At 41.1% G+C, this 15,468-nt stretch overlaps 1 protein-coding gene and 1 long non-coding RNA gene across 5 annotated transcripts in view; one reads left to right on the top strand and one right to left on the bottom strand.

Moving 5' to 3' along the window:
- LOC138738791 (SPRY domain-containing protein 7) overlaps positions 1–15,468 on the top strand; it is a 43,499-nt gene that overhangs the window by 827 nt on the left and 27,204 nt on the right. For 3 of the 4 annotated variants that reach the window (XM_069889722.1, XM_069889721.1, XM_069889720.1), the window contains exon 2: positions 10,958–11,074. In XM_069889722.1, the coding sequence (XP_069745823.1) occupies positions 10,958–11,074 (117 nt within the window). Of the gene's footprint in view, positions 1–8,848; positions 9,070–10,957; positions 11,075–15,468 lie in introns of those variants that run through there. The other variant, XM_069889723.1, reaches the window with a different exon arrangement.
- Positions 6,280–15,468, bottom strand: part of LOC138738792 (uncharacterized) — a 35,016-nt gene continuing 25,827 nt past the window's right edge. Inside the window, exon 3 of the long non-coding RNA XR_011341737.1 lies at positions 6,280–7,606. This is a non-coding gene — a long non-coding RNA (uncharacterized lncRNA). The remainder of the gene's footprint in view (positions 7,607–15,468) is intronic.

Below are 15,468 nucleotides of genomic sequence, written 5' to 3'. Positions count from 1 at the left end.
TCAGAGAAGATTGTGGTGTCAAAAATTGTCAACTGGCTTGATAATATCACTCAATGGGGATAATGCTGTCAGACACTATTAAGTGCAAAATGTGGCATAGATAACATCAATGGATTGTGTCCTGTGAGTCTCTGCTATAAGAAAGGACTTTTGTGATACCAGGTGGTGTCATCAGATCTTGTATAGAAGTTCCAATTGATACTGTGATTCTAGACAGTGCTGGCAGACTTGCCAAAATGGTATCCTTTTGTGCTTGTGTGGAAGCGCACTTTCTTGTGGCGAACCGGCACCTGTGGGGCAGCCATGAGAAGATGGCACCGTCGGGGGTTCCCCCTTCCTCATGTTTCCAGCCCAGTGCACGCCTGGGGCAGCAGTTATGATGTCATCACGCACGCGGTGACTGAGCTCACGCTACCTTTAAAGGGGCGCGCGCTAGATTTGAATAAAACAGTCGTTAACGACATCCAACGTGGTGGCTGTGTGTTTCTTAGCTGTAGCTCTCGCTACACTGTAACCATTCATCCAATCATGTATGTATGCATGCATGCAGCAGGACCCAAGAAATCTCTGCCATAAATAAGTGGATTTTTTTTTAAAGTGCCAGCTAATGTGATTTCCGTCAGGATAGAATCCATTCACTTTCCTTTGATATTCACTTGTATTATCTTATTTATGTGTCCCGCTATCAATATCTGGTAGTCAGCATTGATCCGAACTTAGCTGCCCCAGCCACACAGGAGCAGGTGAGATGCTCTGTCTCTGGTGGGAAATTAATTACTTCCTAAAATCCAAATGGACTGGTATTCCAAGGAAGACCTCCACTGCTCATGACAGAAGAATTCTCATCATTATAAAGAAAAATCCCCAAATGTGTCTGACAAATCAGAAACTCTCTTCAGGAGACTGATGTAGTAATGTCAATAACTACTGTCTTGAGGATACTTCATAAACAGAAATACAGAGGCAAGATGCAAACCATAGCAGAGGTGGTATGCTTTGGATTTTGGGCGGTTCCTTGGCTTTTGCCGTCACTCTGATACAAATTAATCTTGGTCTCATGTGTCCACAAGGCCTTTTTTCCAGAATTCTGCAGGCTCTTTTAAATGCTTCTTTGCACACTAATCTGGTCATCCTTTCTGTGGCTCACTAGTGGTTTGGATTTTGCAGTGTAACATCTGTAATTCTTAAAGTCTACTCCGGACAGTAGCCATTGACATATTCACACCTGCCTCCTGAGGAATGTTTCTGATCTGTCGGACATGCGTTTTGGGGAATTTTTCTTCATTATGAGAATTCCTCTGTCATCAGCATTGAAGGTCTTCCTTGGAATACCAGTCTCTTTGCTGTTACTGAGCTCGTGAGTTTGCTTTTTCTTCTCAATGATGTTCCAAACTGTTGATTTTAGAAATCCTAAGGTTTGGGCAATGTCTCTTACTGTTCTTGTTTTTCAGCCTCATAATGGCTTCTTCTTTCATTGGCACAGCTCTGATTCTTGTATTGAAAAATGGCAACTACAGACTCAAAAGGTGATTAAAAGCAAGCCTAGTTCTCTTATATTTGTACCATTGTTGCAATTAAACATTCAGAGTACTCACAAATATCGGTGAACTTAAATGTCCCAAACATTATGGTGCCCTGAAATAAGGGGACTATGTATAAAAAGTGCTGTAATTTCTGTATGGTCAAATCAAAATGTATACAAATGATGTTTAATAAAATCTGGAATATGCACTTTAATCAGATGTGAATTGTTTCATTACAAATTTAAAACTTTGGAGCACAGAGGCAAATAAAAGGGGGAAAAAGTCTTTGCCCCAAACACTATTGGGGTACTGTATATGCTAAGTGATTATTAAATATTACAATTGTACATGTCTCTACCACCACTCCCTTTGTGAAGAACGTGCCTCTCAGGTCCCTTTGTTTCCCCCCACCCCCCAACCCCCATCTTAAATCTATGTCCTCTAATTTTAGATTCTCCTATCCTAGGATAAAGACTTTGAATATTTAATTGATTGATTTCCCTCATGATTTTATAAACCTTTGTAAGGTTCCTCTTCGCCTCCTTCACTCCAGAGACATAGGTCCCAGTCTCTTCAGTTTATAATCCAAGCCTACCAGTTCCAGTAACATTCTTGTTGATCTTTTCTACACAATTTCCAACTTAATGATATCTTTCTTATAGCTGGGTGATTAGAACTGCAAGCACTCTGTGTGGTCAGTCATCTTTGGTCCAAATAGCATCTGGACTGTTAGGGTCATCAGTTGTAGTGATGTGCTACACACAGAGCTAAAGTAACAACAACGTACACATTTGGAGTTGTACTCAAGAATGCTTTATTTGGACCTGGAGGCCCGACTTTATCCACTCTTCCATTTCCGCCACTTCCAGCGAAAATGACATCAGCAAAAATGACATCACCCGCGAATACAAAGGATTCTTCCTGCATGCGGGATTTTTCTCTTTGATGATTTGGGTGCCGGTCTCTTTGCCAACGTGTGACGCCCATTTTGGGAGCCGGTTTGCGTGCGTAGTGAGTGGGCTGCCAAATAACTTGCGATACCCCCCTCAACACCAAAAGTTGGATTGGTCTCTGTTTGGGCAATCTGTCCCTGTACTGCAGGGTCTGGACTCCCACTGGTTGAGCCAAGTTAACATGGGCCAGTTTCAGTTGATCTACCGTGAAAACTTCATCTTCCCCCCCCCCCATATCCAAAATGAACATGGACCCATTGTTCTTGAGCACCTTGAATGGTCCCTCGTACGTTCTCTCCATGGTGCCCGATGTGCACCACACCTCACAAAAACGAACATACAGTTCTGCAGATTTGTCCATGATGTGGGGGCCATGGTACTGTATAAAGTCGAAAATTTGGCATCTCCATGCTGCCTGGACAATAGGGCGAAGCTGACTGATCGGTAGCGATGTCACACAAGAGGGTCTTCCATTCGGGGCCTACTGGTATATCTTGTAGTTGTAAACCCAATACTGCAGTCGTGTAGCTGGACATTTCATCATCTGCCTGCTGTGTTTCTGTCAATGCTGCAAAATCTACCCCCTGGGATACGGCCTGAATGGTCAGCCTGGAAAGTGTGTCTGCCACGACGTTGTCCTTCCTCAAGACATGCTTGATGGTTGTGTATTCGGAGATGTAGGACAGATGTCGCCTCTGGCGGGCTGACCAGGAATTGGACCTCATTGAAAATGTGAAAGACAACGGCTTGTGGTCTGAAAAAGCGATGAATGGCCGATCCTCTAAGGAGTATCTGAAATGTCGGATGACCGGGTACAGCGCCAACAGATTTCGGTTGTCTTAGTTGTCTACTGAAGAACACCAGGGGTTTTCAGTGCCCTTCGATCAACTGTTCCAGCATCCCACTGACTGCCGTGTTGGAGGCGTCCACTGTGAGGGAGGTTGGGATGTCTGTCCTGGGATGTATCAGCAGCGCGATGTCTGCCAGGGCATCCTTTGTTTGCATGAAAACAGCTGTGGAGGCTTCATCCCAAGTGATGTCTTTGGCCTTACCCAACATCAGAGCGAACAAGCGGCGCTCAATGTGGGCCGCTGAGGGGATGAAACGGTGATAGAAATTCACCATGGCGATGAACCCCTGCAGGCCCTTGACTGCATTGGGCCTGGTGAATTGTCAGATGGCATCTACTTTAGCAGGTAGTGACGCTACTCCATCTTTAGTAATCCTATGGCCCAGGAAATCAATGGTGATGAGTCTAAACTGGCATTTGGCCAGGTTGATCATGAGGCCAAATTTGCTTAGGCGAGTGTAGAGTTTGCGGAGGTGGGACAAATGTTTCTGGCGACTGATCTGGCTATCAGAATATCATCCAGATAGATGAATGCAAAGTCCAGGTCGCGGCCCACCATGTCAGTAAGCCACTGAAAGATCTGTGTGGAGTTTTTCAGTCCAAACAGCATGCAGAGGAACTCAAACAAGCTGAAAAGGGTGATGATGGCTGTCTTGGACATGTCTTCAGGGTGCAATGGGATCTGATGGTATCCCCAGACAAGGTCTACTTTGGGGGAAAAAATGCTTGCTCCCTTCAGGTTCGCTGTGAAGTCCTGTATGTGTGGCATGGGGTAATGGTCTGGAGTTGCAGCTTCGTTTAGCTGGCAATAGTCGTCACATAGACTCCAGCCCCAAGCTGTCTTGGTGACCATGTGCAGGGGGAGGCCAATGGGCTATCAGATTGCTGTATGATCCCCAATTCCTCCATCCTCTTGAACGCCTCCTTTGCTAGGCGGAGCTTGTCTGGGGGAGTCTCCGTGCTCTGGTGGTGGTTCCTGGGTCAGTAGGTGATATTGTTTTCCATGTTTGGGAATGGTTGACATGAACTGTGGGGCCAGCACCAATTGGAAGTCTGCCAGGATCCTGGTGAATTCGTCCTCTGAGAGTGTGATGGAGTAACCTGGCTTCACCCAAGGAGAATGCTTGTAATGTCTTAGCGCGGACAAGTCTTCTCCCCTGTAGATCGATCAGCCAGTTGCATGCTCATGGCCAGTGTGAATTGCCACGTGAATCTGCTGTTGCTAAACTACACCTGGACTCTGCAGGTGCCATAGGTCCATATCACGCTGCTGTTTGCTGTCCTCTGGTTGAGTCAAGTCTTCCTGCTGCGGGTGTCATGTCGGCATCTGGATTGTTTGTCCCAGACTTACAGGAGACTGTCCTGGTGGCCAGCTGCCATAGCTATCAGCGACGGCTGGCCCTGACCTTTTCCAGGAATGTGCAGGTTGGGCGACTGCTGGTGTTAGAAACGCCACTGCTCGCTCAGCTGTGAGTGTAAAATTGCTGGGCCTGATTTGGTGCTGCTGCTTATGGGGCCTCATTGCCCAATGGATGCCCTGCTCTCCTTAGCCCTCCACAGCACATCTGCCTGGGCTGCCACCTTCCGAGGGGTCGCTGAAATCAGTTTCAGCCAGTAGTAGGTGTAGTTCCAAGAATGCCTGCTCGAATATGACGTAAGACATGTGTCCTTCAGCCATGGTCAGCATCTCAATCATCAATGCTGACAGGGGCCTGTCCTCCAAACCGTCCAGGTGAAGCAGGTGTGTGCCTCACTGGCGTGTTGAGAGGCCAAAGCTCCCTATGAGCAGCTCTTTAAATGCTGCATATTTGCCCTCTTCTCGAAGTGCTTGTATAAAGTCCACAACTCTGCTTGCCATCTCCTGCTAATAATAGCATGTCTAATAGCATGTCTGAGGTTACTTGACGAATTTGAAACCGGGCTTTGGCTTGATCGAACAACACGTGTGGCCGCAATGTCCAGAAGGTTGGTAGTTTCAACGCGACTGCGTGTATGGATGTATCAGTCATCTTTGGTCCAAATAGCATCTGGACTGTTAGGGTCATCAGTTGTAGTGATGTGCTACACACAGAGCTAAAGTAACAACAACGTAGACATTTGGAGTTGTACTCAAAAATGCTTTATTTGGGCCTGGAGGCCCAACTTCATACGCACTTCTGTTTCTGCCACTTACAGCGAAAATGATGTCACCAGTGAATACAAAGGGTTCTTTCTGTGCGCGGGCTTTCTCTCCTGGATAAAGGAATCCCTGCGCCATCTTGGGAGCTAGCCTCTTTGCTGATGTACGACCACTATTTTGGGAGCTGGTTCACTTGCGTAGTGAGCGGGCTGCCACACTGTTCACGTTTAACATGTGTGACATCATATACAAGCCTAAGATTCTTTTTCCTGCAGAATTTGTACTTATCGGTAGTGCAAAAAAAACTGCAATCTAATAAAGATACGTACACAAATGAGAGAAATGTAAACAAGAAGAAAGTTCAAAAACACTGCAAGACAGAAAATAAGTATTCACTAATAATATGAATCTCTGGTTGAGTTTGAAGTTCTGGAGTCTGATGGTGGAGGGGTAGCAACTGGTGTTATGAGCCTTGTGGCATCTATAACTCTTCAGAACAGAGCATATCCTAGTTGCTGTGGATCTTGATGATTGCTGCATTCCATGTAGATTTTCTTGATGATGAGAAAGTTTGGGCTATGTCCACTACCTTTTGCAGGGTTTTCCGATCAGAGGTATTGGTGCCCCCTTAACAAGCTGTGATGCAGCCAGTCAGTGCACTTTCCACTACACAGTTTTCAAATTCAAGTTCAAGTTTATTATTATACAATTGTAAAATACAACTGGACAACATTCTTCAGTCATCAATGTAAAAACACACAAACACATTATATAGACAAAGCACACATTTACAAGTGATTTATATACAGTATAAATAAATATTGTTAAGTATTAGTAGATTCTCGGAGGGATTTATTAGCACTTCAACAATCAATCCACAGTCTCACTGCCCATAGCATGAAACTGATTCTCAGCCTGGGGGTTCTCGCTCTGATACTCCTGTATCTCTTTCCCAACGGGAGTAGCTGGAAGACGCTATGTGCAGGGTGGTAGGGATCCTTAACGATTTTGTGCGCCCTCTTCAGACAACGATCCCGGTAGATCACATCAATGGGAGGGAGGGATACGCCAACAATCATCTCTTCCACTCTAATGGTTCTGTGGATTGATCTCCGATCCAATGCTCTACAGAAACTGTACCACAAATGAGGAGTTCTGTGTCCAAGATAGATCACAACTTAAGTGGAATCCAAGGAACTTGGTATTCCCTCCACTACAGAGTTATTGATGTTTAGTGGAGGGTGGTCGTCCCTAATCCTCCTAAAATCCACAATTCCTTTGCCTTATCCACGTTGAGACTGAAGTTGTTATTAACGCACCAGAACACAAAATTTTCCACCTCTTCTTTGTTGTTTGACTCGTTGTTGCTGATGAGGCCGACTACTGTCATGTCATCTGTATATTAATTGACTCTGTTGGAGCCAGATCTGGCGATGCAGTCATGGGTCAGTAGCGTGAACAGGAGCCAGTTTGATTACACAGCCTTGAGATACACCAGTGCTCAGTTTGACGGTGCTTGGCGTTCTACTGCTGAACCAGACAGACTTGAGTTCTATCAGGAAGTCCAGAATCCAGTTACAGAGAGGGATGTTGAGTCCCAGTGAGGAAGGCTTATCCACCAACCTCTGGGGAATAGTCGTATTAAACGCTGAGCTGAAGTCAAGAAACACCAGCCTGGCTAGCGTATGAGGCATCGTTCTCCAAGTGGATCAGAATGGAGTGGAGGGACAAGGCTAAAATATCTGCAGTGGAACAGTTCTGTCTCTAGGCAAATTGAAATGGGTCCAGTGTCTCTGGGAGGTGTGCTTTGATATGTTCCATCAATGAATGCTTGAAGCATTTCATAATAGTGGAAGTTAGTGTCGCAGGGCCTGTTACTATTGCCTTCTTTGGTACCAGGGTGATGATGGTTGTCTGGAAACCCATGGGGAACGTGGACTGCTGCAGTGACACGTGGAAAGGACCTCCGTCAGTTGTTCTGCGCAGTCCTTTCGTACCCAACTAGATATGTTGCCTGGTCCCACTGCCTTGTGTGGATTCACCTCAACCATGGATATGCAGTGGGCCCGTTTATCAGAGGGATGCAGAGCTTTCTTTGGCATCGGCCTGTTCTTCTCATCAAGAGTGAAGAGTACACTCAAACAGAAGACTGTTACTGTAGCTGAAAGGATAAAATAGCAAATATTCACATAAGAGTATTTATAAAATGTGAACTCGCGTGTAGAATGTGGGATTCAGTATAATTTATTGCTTCAGAAATTATAGGTAATCTCAGCTCCCTACATGCCCCCATGATTAAATTCAGTTCCTGGTTCTTTCCCATATCCTGTGTTTTGAGGAGAGCTGAAAAACACTAATCTTAGTCAATATCTCCCAAACTGGTTTATTGAACAGCAACAGAAATGGCAAAACTTTCATATGTTACAATAAATAATTTTACTGCAGCTCAAAGTACAGTTAAAATATAAGTAATACTTTATATGGCAAATTCTTTACAGCGAAAATTGTAAATGGCATCAAAAAGTCACAGATTTCAGTAAATTTAAATAACTGTTTACATTCAAAAGCAGCTACCAATCAAAAATCTATTTGAACAAATCATACAAGATGTTTTCATTGAATTCAAAGACTATGCTCCTCCCTTGGTCAACCGACACTAATTTCAGTAAAAAACTATGAGCTGAAACATTTCGGTGTTTGATTTTTTTTTAAACCTCTAATATATGAAGACAACTCTCACCAAACTATAACAAGTGTGAGGGACAAGATATTAACTTTTAAACCAGTTTTCTTGAGTGTTCCCAGGAAATTAAAAAAACAAACCATATTACTGAATGTGTTTGATTGATGTTGGCTTTGGTGGCTGTTTTGCTCGTGATTATGTGTTGGAGCCCACTCTAGATTTGAGGACTTAATTCAGATTGGCACTCCACTGTAGTCCTGACTGAAGGAACATTAAATCTTTTATGGCATGGTTTCAAAAAGAACAGAGAGGAGTGTTCTAATGTCTGGCCCAATGTTTATTCCTCAACAAATAAGACTAAAATCACTTATCGGATGGAGTATTATTGTAATGTAGCTTGATGTGAATTTAATATTTCACAAGATGGAGGAGTGGGTTAGTTAACCCTTGGTTGTTGTTCTGCCATTCAATATCATGGCTGACTTTCTACCTCAACACCTTTTTCCAATACATCCTAAATCTCTTGATTCCTATTCAGTCTAAAAATCCAAGTCTGCATAATTGAACTTTCACAGCCCCACAATCTTGAACATGAGATAATGTCTATCTAATTTTTTTTCATCTGACAATCCCCACTAATCCACCCCACCACCTATCTTTCCACATTCCAGGAATCAATCTGAGCAAACATTTACTGTATTCCCTCTATTACAGACAAAAGATAAAGGAGGAAAAACCCAACACCCAACCCCAACCAACCAATTTTCCCTTGCAACCACTGCAACCGTGTCTGCCTGTCCCACATCGGACTTGTCAGCCACAAACGAGCCTGCAGCTGACGTGGACATTACCCCTCCATAAATCTTCGTTCGCGAAGCCAAGCCAAAGAAAGAAAAGAAGATAGGGAGAGCAGATGTGTACTTCAAATACAGCCTCATCTGGTAATTGGAGCAAAGCTCTCCATTCTGATGTGCACATCCTATTACACTGAAGACCATCATACTATTTGCCCTCACAATTACTTGTTAATTTTTGATTTGTGATTTGTTTAGAAAACCACCTAGGCCCCTCTAAATATTACAACATTTCAATATCTCACCTTTTTTTTCCATCAAAATGCATCATATCACATCAAAGGTTGGCACGCTTTGGCATAGCAATTAGTGCAAAGCTGTTAGGGGCCTTCTGTACGGAGTTTTATGTTCTTCCTGTATCCGCAGGGGTTTTCCCTGGCTGCTCCGGTTTCCTCCCTTCCTTCAAAATGTTCGGGGATTGAAGATTGATTGGTGCTTGTGGGCCTGAAGGGCCTGTTACCGAGCTGTCTAATTTAAATTTATCACAGTTTTCCATATAATTTCATTTGCTATATTCTCATGTATTTGGTTAACCTCTGTACGTTCCCTTGAAGCTTCACAGCCTACTCTGCCACCCACCACTGTATTGACAGCAAAGTTGGACATAGTATATTTGATCCCCTTAACATTGATTAAGTTTGTAAATCCCTGAGATGTCTCTGGTCACAGTTACTTAATCTAAAAATTAGCTCTATGTTCCTACTCTCTGTTTTTCTATTTGTTAACCAATATTCAACTTCACCAGTATTTTCAGATTTATTACCAGACCACATACATGACATCACATACAACCTTGAGATTCTTTTTCCTGTAGGCCAGGCAGGATTACCACTTACTAAATAACCCCAATATAATGTACAGGTGCCTAACCTTTTATCCAGGATCATTGGGACTGGACAGCTGCCGTTGTTTGGAATCTTCTAGAATTCGGTATCTTTTTAAAATGGCAGTCTCAAAGCCTACCCGAGTTGCGCTGAGGTTTCTCTCCCCCACCCCCGCATTGTGCTGCTGTGTCTCCCCCCCCCCTTCGCCTGCCCGAGTTGTATTGCTGTCTTTCCCCATCTGCCTGTCGTGCTGCCATCTTTGCCCCTTCACCCATTCACCCAAGTTGTGCTGCCATCTCTCCCCCATTGTTCGCCCACCAGAGTCGTGCTCCCATCTCTCCCTCTCCCCCATCGCCCACCCAAGTCATGCTGCTGACTCTTCTCCTGCCTGCCTGAGTCACGCTGCCATTTCTCTTCCCCCCCCCACCCCCCGGTAATGGCACGAAGGGAATGGCCCCCTTCTCTATTCCCCTGCGCTGTCGCTGGTACAGCATGGTTTCAGCTGCGTGGGGAATTATGGGTAGCAACATTGGCCATTGATCCCTCATTGAGCCGGGCTAACTGAAAGCACCGCAACACTGGACGGGCATCATTATACGGCAATTCAGAGGCTCTTATAAAGTAGCAGAACAACATGGATATTCCATCATGAGTTGAGCAATGGTCATGATGGACAGGTATAGTATTTATAAAGTAATGATACCACTCATTAGAGATATGGAACGTGACAGGATACATGGGAGTTGAGTGAGGGTCACGTCGGGTCATATTTGGCATCAAACCATCTTTGATGAGCAGATGTCATCTACCCAAAAAAGTGCCAGTTTTCAGAGAATGCTATTTTTCGGGATCCCATATAAGAGGTTAGGCACCTGTTCTCTATTAATTCTTTGTTTCATCTGCCTTCTGAATAACTAAATAGACCACATCCACTGATTTGTCCTTTTCTATGTCTACATTGTACTAAGTGACTACACTTATAAACAAACTAGTTCTGAAGCATTTCTGAACAACAATGCTTGGTTTATAATAGCCGTTTTTGTTATTTTTCTTTAAGCACAGATTAATCTTTATTGCATTATTGTATTTACATTTTTAAATTGCTTTATATTTCCTTGATAATGCTAATTCTATTAACCAATTCTTCACAGGAACGGATGTTGTTATTGTTAAAAATGGAAGGAGAATATGTGGTACAGGAGGTTGCCTAGCTAATGCACCTTTGCATCAGAACAAAAGTTACTTTGAATTCAAAGTCCAATCAACAGGTCAGTGAATTTATTAGAGGATTAAAGAACCACCTATGTAAATTAATGTCCATTTGTTGCATTGGTCTTTGTATCCAGTTTAATATGGAAAATTATTTTTCCTTTGGGAAATCAATTAAGCAGTGAAAGACACTGGGAACATTGTCAATTTATGACTAATAGAAAAGCCGTAACTCTTCATATTATTAAATGGTCAGATGATGACAAAGAAAGTGACATGTTCAAGTTGGCTGACAAAATAATAGGTGACGTTGGAAGCAGGTAGATCCTTTTTAAAGTGATAAATAGGCTAAAAACAATTTTGAATTGTGTCAAATGAATTTCAGGAGTAGGCAAATTTAACATTATCCAGTTAAACCAAATTAATATTAAATAGTAAAAGGCTGGAAAGAATTGAATGTGCATTGTTTATAAAAATGTAATGGATAAATGGAGAGCATAATAAAAAGAAACAATGTTATATTCTAGTCCTATATAAAACCCAGTATTCCAAAGTAGATTTTTTTTTAGTACAGCTGTATTGCATACTAGGTTGGGCCTTATCTGGAATCATCTGGCTAGAAAGATGCTTGGAGCAAAGGGAGCATAATTTTTTCCTGAATGATACTTAAATTACAAGGAGATTGGATTAAACTCGGGTTGTGTTACCAAGAATTTAGAAGGTTAAGGAATGTTTCAAAGTTTTCCAAATGGGAAGTCTAAAATGAGAAACTAGAGTGTACGAAATTTGAAACATCTCTCTATACGATGGAAGGAGTGTGGAATATTCTTCATCAAAAATAGTTGATATAATGTTTTCTCTCAGCCTCAGATTTGAAATCTGTTGTTCATCAAAGGAATCAGTGAAATGCATCTAGTAATTCCACAGATGTTAATAATCTTATTGAATAGTTAAGCATATTCCAGTGACTCAATGTTCCCATGTAAATCAGGGTTCCTCCATTAGAATCGATACAAAACTAACTTATTATGTGAAGTACTTTGTTCCCTACAGCACCCTAAGCCACAGTCAAATGAAAGTATAGGATACAATACTAAAGATTCTGTAAAAATGGTCAAATTATTCTTGAGGCAATTATTAAAATCTCACCAAGGAAGCTGAAGAATTTTAAATAGTTTTATTAAATAAATCTGGCATAAAAATCCAGCATTAATAATAGTGAACATTAAACTAATAGATTGTTATCTATATTTTAAAAAACTGATTTACTGATATTCCTTAAAGAAGGAAACTGCTGAGCTGGCCTGGCAGTAACTCCAAATCACTGCAGTGTCTCTTTGTGACCTTCTGAAATAGTAGAAATATTGGCCAGGATTTTGAGATTAGTAACAAAATTACTGAGATCTTAACCAAGCTTGAAACTGCCACAAAAATCTCACAATCTTTAACAGCATTTGTTTGCCGAGGCTAGACAAAATTGGAGGAATGTTGAAAAATTTTCAAACAGCAGATGAAGGAAAAAAGTAGATATTCTTTAACTAATTTATTAATTTTATAGAATTTGAAATAAACATTTGGAATATATATATCATTAAATTGTTAAATATTAAACCAACTTTATAAATTATTTCTTTGAAAATTTATTTTATTAGGTAAAGTTTAATAAGAAATTACATTCAGTATCTTTGGTCTTGTGAGTTTATTAGTTAATAATTATGACAATGTTTCTTTAAAATTAATTCACATAATCACTCAAACTGTGACATTTTCAGAATATTTTACTGTGAACATTTTGAAACAATCCTGGAATTGCTAAGTGTCCTTGGCCGCTTTGAGTTGTTTAGGCTTTAAGTCCTTTGCTTTTTGATTTGGTATTAGAACCTCTAGCATCTGCTCTTCTTAAAGTAGAGACGTCATAGGGATACATAGGAATAGCATCAAACATAAAGTGATCGTGATCTTTTGCTTTTTATATCCAATCCAGACATTTCTTTATTAAGCATATTAGCTTAATTTTCTCTTGTTAGTCAGTTCTCTGGGTATAAATTGAATCTGCATAAAAGTGAACTATTACCTTTAAATGGTCCTATATCAAGATATTCTCATTTCCCTTTTAAGAATGTGAAGGATCAATTTACTTATCTTGGTATTACAATGACTAGGAGTTATAAACACCTTTTTAAGGAAAAAATTTATATTTTATTTTATCAGGTTAAATTATTGTTATCAAGATGGTCACCTTTATCTATTTCAATGATTGGGCATATTAATTCTATTAAAATGAACATTTTATCTAAGTTTTTGTATCTCTTCCAATCAATACCAATTTTTATCCCCAAATCCTTTTTTGATTTACTTGATTCTTCCTACATATGGCAAGGAAAACAGCCTTGCTTAAAGCTCATTTTCAAAAAACTAAAAAGAGTGGTGGATTGCCATTTCCTAATTTTAGATTTTATTATTGGGTGATCAATATACATAATTTGCTTCTTTTGTTACATTTCGATAAATTAGTTGACCACCCTTCATGGGTGGAAATGGAACTGAATTTATGACCCTGCAATTTCTAGGATTTTTTTTACATCCTCTTCTTTATATAAACTGACTGATAATCTGATAATGAGACAGTCTGAGAATACAGGTACACGATCCTTTATCCGGACATCTAAAATCCAGAAAGCTCCAAAATCTGGTAAGTGGGGAGAGAGGCAGCTGGGTGGCCAGCGCTTGGGGGAGGTGGCTGAGGGGCTGGCACTTGGGGGAGGCGGCTGCGGGACTAGCGCTTGGGGGAGGCAGCCGGGCGACTGGAAGAGGTGGGGGTGGATACGGCAGCACAATTCAGGTGGGCTTTCCGAAATCCGGAAAAATCCAAAATTCGTGTACCTGTACTGGCACAAGTTAGAAAGTTTTTTTTGGATTTCACAGTTTTTCTCTTGCCAGCCCTATTACATCTAAAAAAAAATTTAACCTTCTTTACTAAATACTGTTTTTAAGGACTGACATAGATCAGGTATTAAATATTTTAAAGACATTTTTATTTGAAACAATTTTGCTTCTTTTGAACAACTGATAGTAAAATTTAACTCTCCAAATACTCTTTTTTTTAGACATTTACAAGGTGGACATTTTGTTCAATCAAAGATCCCTGATTTTCCGTGAATTCCCAAGGCAAATATTCTTGATTTATTTTTTGATTTACAGCATTCTCATAAAGGTTCAATATCGATTTGCTGGACTTAAGAACACCCTAGTTAAGATCAAGAATGATTGGGAACAGGATTTGAATTTATCATTTTCAGATGAGGTTTGAGATTCTATTGGTTATCTGATTAATACTACCTACCTCCTTTTGTGCATGACATTGCTTGTTGCAGTTTAAAGTGGTCCATAGAGTACATATGTCTAAAGTTAAATTATCTCATTTTTATTTAGATATAAATCCTCTATGTGATAAATGCAAAATTTGTGCTGCTTTATTGATTCACATCTTCTGGACTTGCCCTATTCTAGAAAAATTTTGGAAAGACATCTTTCAAGGTCAAATTAGAACCTTGCCCTTTAATTGCTTTATTCAGATCATTTCAAGATGATAATGTTTTACTGACTCCAACTTTAAATCGAATTTTATCTTTTACTTTAGTGATAGCAAGACATGCAATTTTGATTAAGTTATATCATGTCTTATCTCAGTCTAGAAAAAAAATAGATATGCTATTAAAGATTCAAATATTAACTTCCAAAAGACATGGGGCCCATTTACGGACTGTTATCATAACCTAAAGAATTAGGGTACTTAGATGCTTTGGTGCTGTGCTGTTCTGGGTTGGTGTCACTTGATCCCCATGTACTGTTTTTAACCTTGCTTAGTGGTAGGGGTTTTGATTTATAATTTTTTTTTGTTTGGGATTTTTTTTTCCTTTCTTTTGATTTTGATGGTAAAATAGATAGCTGTTTTGTTCAACTGAGAATAATAGAAACATTGATGAACAAATTTGATGAACTCTAAGCCAGACCTCAACATCAGAGAGACATTAGGGAGTGCTGTGCTTTATGGAAACATGGCTTATCACGGACATTCCGGACACGGCACTGCAGCCCAAGGGCTACACCCTCCATCGCGCTGATTGAACTCCAGCATCTGAAAAAACCAGGGGGGTGGCATTTTGTGTCATCGTGGTGCACAGACGTGACATTCACTGCCATCAACCTGGTTGCAGTGTACATTCTGCTAATGTCAGGTTGGCACTGGAGGGACTGACCACTGTGATAAACAGCCATGAAACAGCACATCCGGATACCTTCCTGATCATTGTGAGAGATTTCCTAACCTGAAGAAGTCTCTTAACAAACTACCACCTACACGTCACATGCGAGGACAGGGGAACCCAACACACTCGTCCACTGCTACACCACCATGAAAAATGCATACCAAGCCATACCACAATCGCACTTC

This window comes from Narcine bancroftii, chromosome 7 (genome assembly GCF_036971445.1).
Source record: "Narcine bancroftii isolate sNarBan1 chromosome 7, sNarBan1.hap1, whole genome shotgun sequence".
Taxonomy (NCBI): Eukaryota; Metazoa; Chordata; class Chondrichthyes; order Torpediniformes; family Narcinidae; genus Narcine; species Narcine bancroftii.
Note: the sequence above shows the minus strand (reverse complement) of the source record. Positions and strands in the feature narration are given on the sequence as shown.